This window comes from Charadrius vociferus, unplaced genomic scaffold (assembly GCF_000708025.1).
Source record: "Charadrius vociferus isolate BGI_N301 unplaced genomic scaffold, ASM70802v2 scaffold19, whole genome shotgun sequence".
NCBI classification, from domain to species: domain Eukaryota; kingdom Metazoa; phylum Chordata; class Aves; order Charadriiformes; family Charadriidae; genus Charadrius; species Charadrius vociferus.
In genome coordinates, this window is record NW_009650173.1 from 4,970,351 (window position 1) to 4,985,928 (window position 15,578).

Sequence of the window (15,578 nt, forward strand, 5' to 3'; positions counted from 1 at the left end):
TTGTTTTTTATGTTATAACCTGAGAGTAGTATTTATTTTTTTTTTAAATCTCCCATTTAACATAAATATATGTTGCCTTGTGTTAGTGGCTCAGAAGTTTCTTTTTAAATAATTTGGGGAAGAGGGTGGAAAAGTTAATTGGTGGCAACGTAATGTTTCTTTCACATGAAACGTAAGCCTAGAGCATCTAAGAGAAGAGTGTACTAAATCTGCTGGTAATGTTACGTGTTGCTTTTGAACCTATGTTAACCCATATTTGAAAGAAAAAATTTCCGAGATAAAATCCCTCTGGAAAAATGAGAAAAGAGTAAGATTTATGAGGGAAAATATTAATTCCTCAATAGTGTAAGCTTATGAAGTTAGTAATTACATATCTTTTGTTAAACTCAAAAGTGTGTAAGGATATATGAGGTATTCATGCGGTATCTGTATTTAGAAATTTCAAATTCGTTACCAAACTACAGGTTACTGTTTAGTCAGTATGTGTTTAAAATGGTAGCGGCACAGAAGAACACCTGTACTTAAAGGAAACTGCTGAGTTCTGCATGTCATAAAACATGAGGCACTAATCATTGCAGAAACTTTTTTAATGACACTATAACCTTTTGCTGGCACTCCTTTTAGAGGGAGCTATGACATTGTTCAAATGCAAATGAATTGTTATTGAGTGTTTTCACATAAAAATTAATATGCTTTAAGTTATATAAATAACTCTTCTGATTATAAGCACTGTCCCCAAACAGCTGAAGCAGCTGAATCACTTTTGTAGAATAGGAAAAGTTTTGAAAGCAGGGCCTTAACTTCTCCTGGTTTTCTTTGGAGTTAACTACATTCAACTATCTGATCCTGAAGAAGGAAGTCAAACTAGTAATTGACATGGAAAAATCATCAAAAAACAGTTAAGGGAATAACAGCAAAGGTAAACGGATAGGGAATTTTATTTGAGGCTTTGTTGAAAGTCTCTTACAGAAATAAGTTTTGAAAAATATATTCAAAATGCGCTTAGTTTATTGTATGACATGGTTTTGATATTAGCTTGTTATAAGATCCTTCTTTCTTTCAGGAGTTTAAAGATATCAAAGAAATTTCAGCTGAATTTCTCTCTGTTTCTAATGAAGATTTCTTCCTTGGAAAGGGTTTCCTGTGTATCAAATAATATAAAGTCATAGTGGGAGAGGAAAAGATCAAGATACTCTCTGGCCATTCATTCAATGTCTGTTTCTATGGTCAAGTTATCAAGATAGTTAATTTTTGTGCTTAAAAACCTCTGATTTTTTTGGAGAAAGCTAATTAAAGCTCATAAGCTTTGCCAAAGCGCACGTAGCCTTCATGACAGGAGTAGACCCCTTTCTATCCTGTTTTTCCTTTAACCTTTGAAACCTTTAAACACCTTCTGTAACATGTCTTGCTCTGAGAGTCAGAGATGTACATTCCTAGCTGACTGTTAATCGACAACCTCATCCAGCCAAGGAGTATTGCTTAGGCAGCTGTACGGACAGGAGCACTACCTTGGGTACCAGAAATAGCGCTCAGAAAATTCACATTTTGTCCTAAGCTGATGTTCCTTGCCCTTCTGGTTTGTATATTAACGCAGCTATACACAACAAGTAATTTGATGTAACAAACAATTGTTTTGTGATGCATGCTAACGCGCTCTATCTAACGATTCAAGGAGTATTTTGTGAAGAGTATCTGGATCTTAAATTTCTGATTGTACTTATTTGATGTGGGGTTTTTTTTCTTCCTCTGCCACTTCAGGATTTTACAAATACAATTAAATACCCTCAAATTTAATCTAAAATGAAACATTTGATTTATATTTTAATTTCAAATTGTTCAAGTAGAAATAATTTTAAAATATTAACGCAACCTTAACGTATCCCATTGAATGTATTCACATTATACTTTTAAAAATATTTTTTCCCTTGGTAATTTAATTTTTGCTTCTTAAAATATGACTGAAAACACCTTATTTTTAGGACCTCTATTCTTGCTTACTTTCATTATGAAGTCTTAACATGGGGTTTCCATAACATGTCTTAACCATACTTTCTAGTATGTATTAATAGGGAAGATATTTTTTTAACACTTGTTTCATTAATGTATACTACTATTTGTAAGTATCCACTCATACTAACTGTTTATTCTGACCTTAATTATAAATTAGAATTGTTGTTTGTAGAGGAAATCTTGGTTTTCCACTATCTTCTTTTTTTTTTTACAAATTTGTAAAAAAAAGAGATTAAACTTGTGTATGCTGCATGAAACCATAAATATGCAACCTCATGAAGAGCTCAACTGTTTGTATTAAGTACAGTACAAGCTCTGAAAACAATGTAAGCTCATTTAAAAATGGATTTGGGCCCCATTCTTGGGTGTTGGTTAATGGGGAGCCATACAGTATTCACAGAGTACAGACTGGCGGGTGGAGAGCTCTGACTGGTATTTGCAAGTATTTCTGTGAATGGGAAAGTTATTGGCATTGTTTCAGGCATCCCATTTCCGGAAGCCTTACTGTACATTACCATTGAGAGAATGGAATTGATTTACAGGAAAAAAAAAAGACATCCATTACCTCCCCTGGTCACAAACATCCAAAAGATTTGTCTTATATTGAGCAGCTTTTTCACACTGTCCTATATGACTTTAAGTATTTTTTTTCCTCATGTTGTGTACCACAGTGCACCTCCTGACCTCTGGGACTCACAAGACTGCAGCCTGGATTTTAGCCTTTTTCAGTCCACAGCTGCTGTTTGCGAAACTGTTGTGAAACTGGCCTTTGGGTCACATGAATATTAAATAATTGAAATGCATTCACTAGACCTCATTTGCAATTTGGAATTCCATGAGTCAGTTGTTAAAAGAATGAAAATGTATGATTAGTATTGTAATTGGATCAATCATTGGTAGCCCAGAAATGTTTATTGAAACGAATACATTAATATTTGATTTCACTTAGCAGAACAACCTGGTAGACTTAATTTAGCGCAGTTTCCAGAAATAATCCCCTTATGCATGTATTAACATGAGTTCCAGAAGAAGAGAAGTCTTGGCCATCTTTTTGTCCCAAGCGTCAATTAGACCTAACCCAATTTATCAGAGTCATTTTGTCATGAACTCTACTCACTTTTGCTGTGACTCATGTTTCACAAATAAGGAGTTCTGCTTCTCATATTAACTCACAGGGCTGTAAATGTCTAACATTGCTGTGTTTCTCTCCTGATAAATCAGATCTTCTGAGTAGTATTTTGGGACAGATAATACAACAAACTAATGACCAAAGCCACCTCATACTGTTTGATGGGGAGTGGTTGGTCAGCGGAGGATGACTTATTTTCAATTGCCGAGTAAATCTCTTAAGAAAAATAATATTAAAAAAAAATAAAAATCTGACAATTATCTTTTATAACCATCAGCCTAAAATTAAAGATCAGCAAATGTGATCTATTCTCTAAAATATATTTGGAATAATGCTTATTTTCAAAGAGAAGCGTTGTAGCTGAAAGAGCTAGCTAAGGAAATACAACTTGTAAATTTTTCTTTTAAGCTACTCCATCAGGTTAACTGCGGATGTTTCTGTAAAAGTATACAGTGATTCATTTTTTGTATATGAAATAAAAAGTAAACTTAATATCGCTGAATCATGATCAGTCTTTTGCAAAAGATTGAACTGGCTGTAAAACGTGAAGCAAATACAAACCATAAACATTATCATTTCTTTGCCTTATTATGGAACAGGTCTGGAGATTTTCTTTAGAGCTGGAATGTGTTGTTTGTCTTTTAGTAGAAAAGTAATAACAACACTTAATGATTAGCACTAGACACCCGTTCAGGAACTGTTTAGATTTGTTCTTTAAGAAAATAAGAAAAGCCATACTTGGTCCATCGCTAGCCAGTAAAACACTCCTAAGACAGACAGTGATAACAGGACAAATCTAGAGTCGGCTGACTTGCAGTTTCCAGTTCCAATGCGATGGGAAATCCCATTGAACCAATCACATATAATAATTGCCGGTAGATATCTTCCAAGTTTGTCAAATCTGTATTTTGTAACCCATTTATACTGACAGGATTTGCCACAGCACACTGCAGTGAGTTCAACAGTGTAATTGTTCTGTGGGAGGTAAGTATTGCTCTTAGTGTTAAAATTAGTTTCTGATATGAACAGGGTATCTACTGGTTGTTGCTGCAAGAAACAAAATAGTTCCTTATTGACCTCATCTCTGATATTTTATTAAAATATTATATATTATTTCAGATCCTAACTAGCAACGTACTGTTGGCTGAATTTTCGATGTTTACTCATTGGAATATTTCGGCAATAAGATAAAGGGTGTGCTAAACCATGTAACACATACATACATGCCACCTACTAGCACTTAACATCATGTTAAAATTTAGTATCCTGGGAGAAAGCATTGCCTAAAACTGTCACACAAATACTTTGGGTTTAGTAGGCGTGAGCTGCTATGAAATTAATGTCTTCTCCGTGTTGCTTTAATACTGGAAGTTCATATTTACCACTTAAAACGTCCTTTGTTCTGGAGCTTTGTCTTTTTCCCTTCTTGAGTCGGATTTCAGGGAACTAGTTCCCCCTAGTTTTAGCTGTCCCATTGCAATATAAGCCATGTAGTGGTAGATGACAATGTGTTCTGAAATTGCTTGATGAAATATTCAGTGCTGGTTTAGACATTTATGCTAAAATTGTATGAGTTTAGTGTTTAGGAACGACAAGGTATGGTGTTTCAGTTTGACGCACATTACTTTTGTGTCAGCTTGTGGTACTAAATTTTCTCTTTCAATAAGAGTTTTTATATATATATATATGAATCTTAAAGTATGCCTCTAAGTATCAATGCTTGTTAATAATGAGTAGCCTTTGAGGTATTTGAAAATAGATTCTTGGAAAAATTTTTTTTTTTATTAAGGAGAAACACTTTTGATATGACCATTTGCAGTCATCTGAAATCTATAGGTGTGGAGCTTTTGTAGCAGCTCTGGTTGTCTGAGTCCGTTTTATTTAAACTTCTCAATGACAGCTATTAAAAGCACCTGCAAAAGATTAGCAACTGGCTTCAGTATCTTGCTTCCTTATTGAGACAAATAAAAACACTGGCATTCCTTTATTTTGTGGGTTTAAATTCTTTTCTTGTTCTATTTATGTTTACTTTAGATCATAACTGTTTGGAGCTGTATTCTGTATAACAGAAGGCCAGCGTGGAGTTGGGGCGATGGGGTTGGTTGGTTGGGGTTTTTTGTCACATCATATTTGGTTTATGTCATTTAGCGAAACCAAGTTAAATACGATGTTGCTGGTGATGCTTTTGTGTACTTTCTTGTTTACTGTGTTTGGAGCAACTTAATACTCTCACAAAAAGCTTTGAGGAGGGACACTTCTTGAATATTTTATATGCTTTCCAATACTTAACTGGCAAGAAAAGCTAGTTTTGTTTTAACTTCATTTTACTATGAGTTTCATTCCAGAAATAAATAGATTTTAAAAATAGGTCTGGGTTTTTACAAAGGGATTATATTTGTCTTATATAAAATTGCTGCAACTGTCTTTTCATTAATGTACTTGTATTACAGTATGAAATACTGTTCATTATGATGAAATTCAACAAATTATTAATGTTGGCAATACTTTTGTGTTCTTTACCTATTTAGTTCATGGTTTAAATGCTTGCATTTACAGTTAATTTAAAAATGTTTCCAGTATTTAGTCCTGAAGAAGCTTCTAAAACTTGGCACTCTTGCCAAAATGTTTCTCCGTCAGACTTCCTGCCTAGTAACTTTAGGACATTAGCAAAACCTCAGTGCCTTACAGTAAGCAAACTTTCTGAAACTGGAACCTCCCTGTCCTAATGCATCAACAGACAAATAGAATTCTAAACATTATTTTTCCCGAAACACACACTTTCGGATGCATATAGGCAGGAGGAAAACCTAAAAATCTTAATATTTTAAAACATGTCCTGAAATGTTTAATGGATAGTCATGTCAAACACTACATTGGAATCCGTAGATAAACTTACTCTTGTATTGAAGAAAATAGGCCGTCAAAAAATCTTTAACAGAAAGTTTTGGCCTCAATTTTTGGTTGTGATGACTAGAAAACACGTTTTTTTGAAAGGAAGACATGTCAGTCTTTTACACAGAAAAATAATGTCGTACTTATGAAACAGAAATTAAGAACAAGCGCATTAAAGCAGCATGGCGTTGTTGATAGCATCACAGAGTACATACTGAAAGTGGCTCATGAATAAGTTTCTTGCTTGTTACCAAGAAAATCCTACCAAGTCTTGGAGAAAAATACCTTCCTAGAAAGTAGGCTTATATTGTTTCTGGTGGAGGTAAAAAATTATTTGGGGAACACACAGGCCCTGGTGTACTACCCTTTCCATTTCGCGGCTCGTAGAGAATATACAGAATTAGCTTAATGTTTAGATTAAAATCAAGCTACTGTGTGTCAAACACCTGCTGCACTTCACCTGGTGAATGCTGACCAGGAATTAGACTAAAATTAGGTATGAGAAAATAATGTATTTTGCATTTTAACAAAAAAAAATCCTTTACATATATATAGTGAAGTGAACCGTACACGTGCATACGCACATGCAGAAATTCATAATTCAGTTATTTCATGTCAAGTAGCCCTCTCAGGACTGAGTTTTCTGTGTTTGTGTTTCTTCAAAGCTGAAAACAGCATAGTAAATTGTAATTGTTCATGTAATTATCCAGACATCTTTTCCTGTGATAGCTTAAATTAACCTGCTTTTATTGTTTATGCATTGTTGCATAAGATGTTGCATGTTTGTTGAACCATAGCAGTTCTTTCTAAAACTGAGCCCTTGAGTGAGGAGTAAATGTTTGCTTTGTTTTTTCAACGGTTTCATTATTGAATTAACTTCTGACAACATAGAACAGATTTGTGGTCTATATATTAGCATCTAATTAACTTGCTACTTGTGCACGCTTTGATACTGCCCATTCCATCATCTCAGAACAGGTCTAGGTCTTGTGGTAGCCTTTAAATCCTTTCCTGTCCTCCTCACTGCTCTAATTTGCATCTTCTAATTGGGCATCACCTCGTGTAGCTGGGCATGAGGAATGCATCATACAGTATGTCTAGTTCCAAAGTGTGCACAATAACTGATGCTGACATCATCCTTCATACTTTGACAGCTTTCCTTCAAAGAGGCTCTTATTTGGGCCTTTTCCCTAAAGACGTGATCTCTGAGGGTACTTGGGGAACTGGCGTTCTTAAAGCTTCTGGCATATGGCAAATTGGGTTGTAACTGGGCAATGAGGTCAAAATGAAACAGGGCTAAGTGGTAAACAGTTGGAGAAAAGACTACAATCATTTAAGCTTAGCTTTTTGTGAGAAATCAAACAGGGGGCGGAATAATGCAATACATGTTTTTAATCAATTTTCTTCCTCTTCAAAGAATTTTTATGGAACACCTAAAGTGCCGTAACAGTTAACACTAGAGTGAACTAAAGCATTCAGACTGAGGAGTTCAAACTAACGGTCTTATTCTGGGGCAAAAATAGAATGGAATTTTAGAAATAAATATTTATCAACACTGTTGTATGAATGCCATAGTTAATTCCTGAGTAACTTGCAGCAATTTAAAAAGCAGGAGCTCCTTTTACAGTTTAGTTGCTCATAGGAATGGAGTAGGCAATGCAGAAAGGGGAGGTATGATGCTGTGGCCACCAGCTGAAGTGAGGCCAATCCATAGGCATTTTAAGAATAGTATTCTTCATTGCTTAAATTTGCACAGAAAGTTAAATATAGACGCACTTGGGGTTTTGACAGCCCTCTCCTACTCTTGATTTAAAAAAAAATAAATAAAATTGGTTTTGTTATTAACTACTTAAGTCACCTCCAGCCTAGCCATTTTGTGTCTTAAAATAATTCTCCTTTACTGAAAACTTGAATAAAAGAAAGTCCTTTTTCTCTTATTTCGGAGATTGCCTTTATTACCACCTGCTTGAAAATAAAAATATTATGACACTTCAAGAAAAACAGTATAAATCAGGATGAATGGGAATGGCCAATTACTGCTGCATTGCTTGCTTTGTTATTTTTAGGGGTGGGGGTTTTAGTAAAGAGCTTCTTTGCAGAGTTCATATATTGAGATGACAGGTTCCAAGTGACTTCTTTCTTTCCCCTTTTCCAAAACACTGCTTGCTCATTTGCAATATGAAAGAATTTTATTTCTCTAAGTGTTTCTATGTCCTTCTTTTTACAACAGTTTCTCATTCTACTGCATGGTACTTGCTAGGGAAAAAATGGCCGCGATCAGGAGGCAGCTGTAGATTACTGTGATAGTACCATCTTAAATTAAATTTAGAGTTCTGTCATGATAATGCGATCATTTTCAATGCTCTTACTCTTCCATTCCCTGTTGTCATGTGTCATATCTTACTTGTGATTACTTGTAATATCTCTGGGATTAACTATATCAGCCTATGCATATTTATAATACTTTGAGTGCCATAGAACAAATGCTACCATCTGGACAATGCTGCAAGAGAAATAACTTGAGTTATATGATCAAATTAATATGTAAATGAAATAAATAATATTTGTAATAATTTCTGCTAATAAACATATTTCAGCAGGGAAGAGGAAGGGAAAAAGCAAGATGTAAGTAGTAAATATAGGTAAATGTGCTAATCATCATTTCCGGTGTTGCCCAGGTACAACTTTTGGTACACCGTCACAAGGAATGAATAACAATACACAACAAATAGTAGAATGTGCAGTACCACCACAGAAAAGAACTAGGCGGAAGCTAATGGACTCTCCAATCACAGCTCAAAGTCCTGTTGCATCCAAGCAATCCAGTCTCCATCTGGAGGATTCTCTTACCAAGGAGGTCCGCCCTATTGTGTATACGCCAGAATTGTGCAGAAAGCCAGCACAAAGCTGCTGTACACAAATTGTGGTAAAGAAACCTTTGCGCCTTGCAGGCCTTCAGGAAACCAGTATATGTAATATAGACATGCCAGTGAAAAAGGCGAGTATTATGGACTCTACATGTGACATAATCCCAGAGTGCGATGAAGATGACATGAACTCAACAGTAATTCTCTATGAAGAGACTGGTGAAACAAGCGAAACATCTACGGACTTATCCATGAAGGAGTCACAGCCACGGGGCGCTAGCATTCTGCAAAGGTATTTTCCATTTATACAGGAAGGACTATTACCCAAACAACTTAATCTTGGTTTTCTTCATAACTGGTTTTTGCCATTGATGTAAGTTTTTATTTGTAAACCCAACGTTTTGAAAATCAAACCCTCAACTTTAATCAGCATCAGATTCAATTCTGCCATTGTTTGAAATCAATTGTATGTTAGTGACAACTGATGCAGTTGAAAGCTTGTCCTGTTTTACAAGGTAAGTACCGAAAAGAAAATACAGGACTTCTGAAATTGTGATGCCTTAGGCTAGTTACTTTCTGTAAGCCTTACTTTTCCTCTCTGTAAAATGGATACCTTAACCTCTTTGACATTGAGAGATGCCATTGTTAAAGCTGCCCTGTATGTGTGGAGTCCTGGGAAGCTACCTCAAGTATTACTATTGAAACAAGTTTCCAGTCTTGTTTTTCAACTTAACATATTATTTACAGTTAAGAACACTTTCACCTGACCCTTACCCAGAAAAGATTTTACAAAAATGTAATTCTTTGGTTTCAGACTTGGTCTCTCTTCCTTAAAAACCAAAAATCCTACTTCAGTACTTGAAAAGCCCTCATATATGGCAATGACTTCTGCTGCTGCGAGAAAAAGAAAGGTGTTAAGGTAAGGTTAAACTAACTCTTCTATACCAATGAGTTTGTGTTTGTTTCTTAAGTTCTCACTTCAGTTTCGGTATTGTATTTCAAATCTGAAAACAGCTTATCAAGTCATCTGGACCTACATATGACATGTTCTGACTCAAATATGTTTGACAATTCTACTCAACTTGCCAGGAAAAAAAATAATTGAATCTTCTTTACTTTTTGTTTAGGAACTTCTGTTGTTTTAGCAAGTACAAACTAATATCATGTCTTCCGTATCTGTTGTCTACTTAAAATAGAACAATGACGCATAATTCTGAAAAGAGAAATTCCATTGTCAATTAAAAATCTAATTTGTTTGAAAATGTTATGCCTTTGCTGAAACACATTAGAAACTAACAAAATAGAAAGTGGAGAAAATGCTTAACAATAGTTATGTGGCCAGTGCCTTGGTTTTTCTGATAATTCATTTCCAGTCTCAGTTATTATGACTTCATTCTTGTGGGAATAAAGGGGAAGAACTCCCATTTGGTCACTTCTGAAAAAGGCTTGTTGGTAGGAGCAGCAGAAAAGCTGAAACTGAACAGACACTAAGTGCAAATGTACTTTTTAGTTTGTTAATATATTTAAGGACTAGCTGTCAGGTCAGTGCTGATGAAACACTGCTTTTCTCCTTTTTTTCTTTTTCTTTTTTTCTTTTTCCAAAAGCAAAAATTGGTACAACCATTCGTAAATCATATTTAAATCACCTGTTGCTTGACAGGTGACAGTGGAGCTGCTGCCTCCATAGGTCTTCTAAAGAATGTTTCAAAACTGTTGGGACAAGTTCTGTAGAAACATCACGGGGCATGGGACAAACTTAAGTACTTTTTTGTTTATTAGCGTCTTTCAGATAGAAAATCTGCCTAGAAGATCACAGATTTACCTGACCCAATTTCATGTTCCTGTTCTAATTGTTATTAATTATCGTTCTAAACTGTTTTGCTAGGATTGCTCTAGGATGAGGAATAAACTGTATTGTTCTGGGCTGAGAGAAGAGGCACATCTCATGTTTTCAGTTTTTCAAATAGTTGATTACGAATTTAGCAAAATAAATCACCTGCTTTCTGAATCTGAGCTAGTTTTCTAGATTCCCTTTAAGGAGAGGTACAGGAACTTCAGAGCCTGATTTATCTTAAGGTAAACATTCTAAGACAGACTTTGAGTACTTTTTTTCTAATAACTGTGTAATGATTTTCCAACTTATACATGCTCTTCCCAAAAAGACTAGCTCGTTCTACTCTTTTATCTCGTTCTTTCTGTGTCTCAAGCATGTATTTCCCAGTTTCCAAATTAGAATAACACTACAGAAAAATTCCACAACTCTTATTCCTTTTTTAGGGATTATTTCTTCCACCTCAGGCTGTAAACCAAAATTCTTTGTGGCTTTGTTTGGCAGTTGGTGATGAAGAGAAGGAATGAAATCTTCATATGCTCTTACTTTTCAGATAGCACCTCCTTTCCTTTCTCTTCTTTACTTCTCTCCCATGGTTTCCCTGTTTGAAGTAGATCAGTCATTCATCTCCTACTAAATTAGAATCAAAATATAAATTTCAGACATACACTGTACATTAGAAATATAATTTGAAACGGTCATACTGCTTAGGACAAGGGATAAGAGATGAGTCAGTCATAACAGAAACTGCTTTTACTAAATAGCATTGCATTCTAACTGGCATAAGTTCGCTTCCAAGAAGCATGTATGAATAGATCTTAGCACTGGCACAAGGCAGGTCTTAGTCTTTACTGCTTGCTATATATTTTCATTTAGGCAGAAAATTATTATGAAGAAACTAGTGTAAGTTAGGGAACTATAAAGTGGGAATAATACAATATCATTAGAGGAATGGGAAAAGCATAGAAACTGGGGACATAAATAGAATTAGCTTCTTTATGAGGCTGTCTTACAGAGTGGAACTGGGGAAGTTAGCGAGGCAAGTGTAAAAGGGTGAGATCAGATAGGTTCATAATTTTCACTGTAGATCTTAAGTCCATGACATAAAAGGCTTTAAAATATAGAGGGTTTGTCTTAATGAATTTGAAGCTATAACAGCTTTCTTGCAGCTTAGCTAAAAAGTCTGCTATGAAGCCACCCCCTCCAACTGTGTTAGAGGCTGTAGAAAAAATTATTGTAGCAATAAAAAATGTGATTTGTTCAATAAACACAGCTTGGTCATTTCACGGATTTTGTACATTTGTTAAGATTATTTCTTTGTGTAATTTGTGTGCGATGACCATCAAACTAGCTTCTGTTGTTCCCAAAAAAAAACTGGTCTGCGTTTTAACATAAGTGGCAGCATTAGTTCTTATTTGCACAGTTGAAACATTCTTGTAAAGTTTTAAAAAGGAAAAAGGGAAATAATAGCCATATATATACGTGATAAATAAATTAGTTTATTCTTTGGATTCTGTTATGAACTACCAGTACTGGATAATATAACTTAATATATTTCTCCATTGCAAGGTCCAAACTACTGCAATGTACCTTAATCGCTTTACTAGAACCAAACTCTTTTCTGGCTATTTTTCCAGTTCTACATCAAACACTGGGTTAGGCAGCCTGCAAGACCCTGTTTCTGCAAAACGCATTCGACAAGAGAGCCATAGAGCTTTGCGAGTACCCAAAATAGCAGGTAAGTGTCAAAACCCGAATGTATGACGCTGCATTGGTAACTGTGTTTGTACAGGAGGTCCAAATTAAGGTTATATTCAAGGTTTTGTCAATTTAACAGTACGGGTTGCTGTGACCAGTACACTAAGCCATCATTTTGAGTTTCTATCCAGTTATCTAGATGGTATCTAATCAAAACACAGTATTACAACAATCTGGTTAGGAAGCCTGTAGAAACCTTGTCCCAAGAGTTAAGGTCTTCCACCAAAAATTGTTTGTGTGCTTACTGAGAAACTTGGGGAACTTTATTACCAATTTTATTTTTGCCAAGTGTGGTTAATCAAGAAATATAATCTCTAACCATTTCCATACCTGATTTTAGCTGCTTGCTTTGTTTTGTAACACCACACGAATTTATTTTTACAGATTTATTACTTTTTTCAAAAATTTCTTTTTTTTCAAAGATTTATTACTTAAATGTTGGGGCTATTTTGGGCCAACACAATAGGTGAGGAAAAAATTATTTTAAGGCAATATTTAGAAATTATTTTTCTTCTAACAGATTGCTGATAATAATACTATCAGGTGATATTCCATGGAAGTCTGCTACAATTACATGGCTTCTCTCTGAGTTCTATAAATCTTCACTGTAACAATCTGTTACAAATAATTTCTCAGTAAATGTGCACAAAGGTCTTTTGTTTACAACTTTAAAAAAAAACTCTGCCTTTCCTAGCACATGGCACTAAGTTGGTTGCCACCTGCAGTAGATTTTAATGCACTAAATTCTTACAGTTTTCCTTTTATCTCTCTCTACTGGTCTCCTTTTCCTCTCTATCTTCAGAAATACACGTAATGATGTTTCTTAGTGCAACTTCTTGGGCAGTTTAGAGGAGATCAAAAACTGTTTAAAGTTCTAGTCTGCTGTCCTTATGAAATAGTCCGATCTTGTAGCTTTTCCCAGTGGCATAGGCAATATGCCAGTTTTACAGCACATACGTGTTTTTATGTAAGAACTCGTGTGAGGGAGCAAGTACATACGAATATGTATTATTTTCCATTCATGAGAAATGTTGAGGTTCTATTACAATAAAATTTTTGAAAAGTGTAAATCTGAGGCTAAATATTGTCTAACCAATAGTCACTTATTTGGCAAAGTGCATACACAGTTATATCATTGTCAATTTCTACTACTAGAGACTGGGTTATGAAATTGCCAAAATCAATCGCTACTCCAGTATTATTAAGAAGCTATGTAATGAGGCACCACATTCTGAAATAAAGAATAGATTTTTGATTCTTAAAAGTTTAACTGAATGTAAAATACGTTTTATTTTCAAAAGCATGCATTACAGGAGAGGAATGAAATATCACCAAATACCTAAGAGGAAGAGCTGCTTTTGGATTAAATAGACAAAGCTTTCTTTAATGACATAGTCTTCATTTTTAAATACTGTTCTATAATAATAAGGATTAATAAAATTTTCACATATTTTTACATTTTTATGTAGACCCCTGTACCTTTTTAATAGCATCTCGTGTCAGTTGAGGGTCTAACTGTTGGACTTTCTAGGCAATTAGCACACTGGATTACTGACCTGAGAGTGATTACATTTTTGCATAGCAAAACTAGGCTTTCAATAAGGACAAGAAATATGTGTAAAAATTCTTAGACATGCTCTGAAAAGAAGATCCAGGTAGGCCAAATTCTCCTTATGTTTATTGAATGAGTGTCTCCTATTTGTAATAACATCTTTTCTTTTCTTTTTTTTTTTTTTTTTTTGCCAGGAATTAAAACGAGGAGCTGGAAGCAAGAACAGGATGTGCCAAGAAACCTAGTTAGAAGCCTTTCTGAAGGAAATGTAGCATTGGGTGTTAAATCAAGGACATCAAAAAATCTTTTACTTCATGTTTGCAAGAAAAAAAGTAGGATTTAATTCTGAGTTCATCCATATTTCAAGAAGGATTGATGGATAGCAAATGAGAATAGGATGACTTTCGTTTCCCTCTTGTGAATTGTGTTGCGTTGAAGTCGTCGTGTCTATCAGTAATGCACTATTTCAGAAAGAACCACTTTTTGGAAACTCAATGATTAAGTTCTTTTTTTGTTTCCTGTTAAAGCTTACAAACATCTTTTGTATTTTAACTAATGAATAAGAAACTTCTTTTAGGCTTGGGAATGGAGAAGTGCACAGTAAACTTTTTGCCATAATCTTTGTGAGCATTTCCCTGTGTTTACAACTAACAGATTAATACTTCAGACAATGCAAGTCTTTAAGGGGAGCAGTGGTGCTGTAATTTTTAGATGCTAGTTTAAATTGCTTACCTACAGTCAGTCTTAATTTTCTAATGACAATTTTATGATACAAAAGTTAGAGTAATTGTTTTGACCAGCTAAATTATTTTCACTGAAACTTCCTAATGTTAAAATTGTTTTTCTTTTGGAAGCGACACAGATGTTAATATTAAAATGTGTTTGTGCTTAGCATTAGGATGCCACTTTATTCTTAGGTATGTTATCATGGGCAGATACTAGCAATGTAGTACCAGGAGACAAAAATATTTACGAAAAGCATTTGTAACGAAGTATTATATCTAAATTTTTTAGCCTTTCTGTTTTTAGTCTGTGACTTGGTTGTAAATGTTTTTATTTTTCATTTTAATTCAGTTGTAAATAGGATAATTATGTTAATTACATTGAATAAATTTTTAGTTTTAATAAGAGCAATATAATGTGAATAGAACTAGAAAAAATGTACCTTTTTGCCTCTTTTCTTCTATTTTGAAAAATGTCTGATATAAGTACACATAGTTCATATTGTATCTTCTGGTAAATGATTAATATTCAGAGGCAAAGTGGTTATATACAGTTGTATTTTAGCATTGACGTCCCGCCCACTCTTAGGAACATCATTCTAGTGAGTTTGGTCTGTACAAATGTAAGTGTATACATTAATTTCCCCAAACTAAGGAGAACTAGAGGAAGAAATCCAGTAACTAGTTCCAGTGGTGTCAAACAACTGTCTAAAACAAGGAGCTTGCAACCCAGTCAGTTACCCAACATGAAGAGTGCTGCAGAATGATGTCCTGCCTCTCAGCAATAGTAATGGGCTCAAAAGAGCTTCACAGGTTA

General features: G+C 34.7%; 1 protein-coding gene across 1 annotated transcript in view; it reads left to right on the plus strand.

Moving 5' to 3' along the window:
* The window catches only part of KIF18A (kinesin family member 18A), a 42,564-nt gene extending 28,182 nt beyond the window's left edge, over window positions 1–14,382 (plus strand). Inside the window, exons 13-16 of the mRNA XM_009892684.1 lie at window positions 8,710–9,190; window positions 9,713–9,817; window positions 12,367–12,467; window positions 14,234–14,382. Of these exons, the coding sequence (XP_009890986.1) occupies window positions 8,710–9,190; window positions 9,713–9,817; window positions 12,367–12,467; window positions 14,234–14,382 (836 nt within the window). The remainder of the gene's footprint in view (window positions 1–8,709; window positions 9,191–9,712; window positions 9,818–12,366; window positions 12,468–14,233) is intronic.
* Window positions 14,383–15,578: the final 1,196 nt, after the last annotated feature.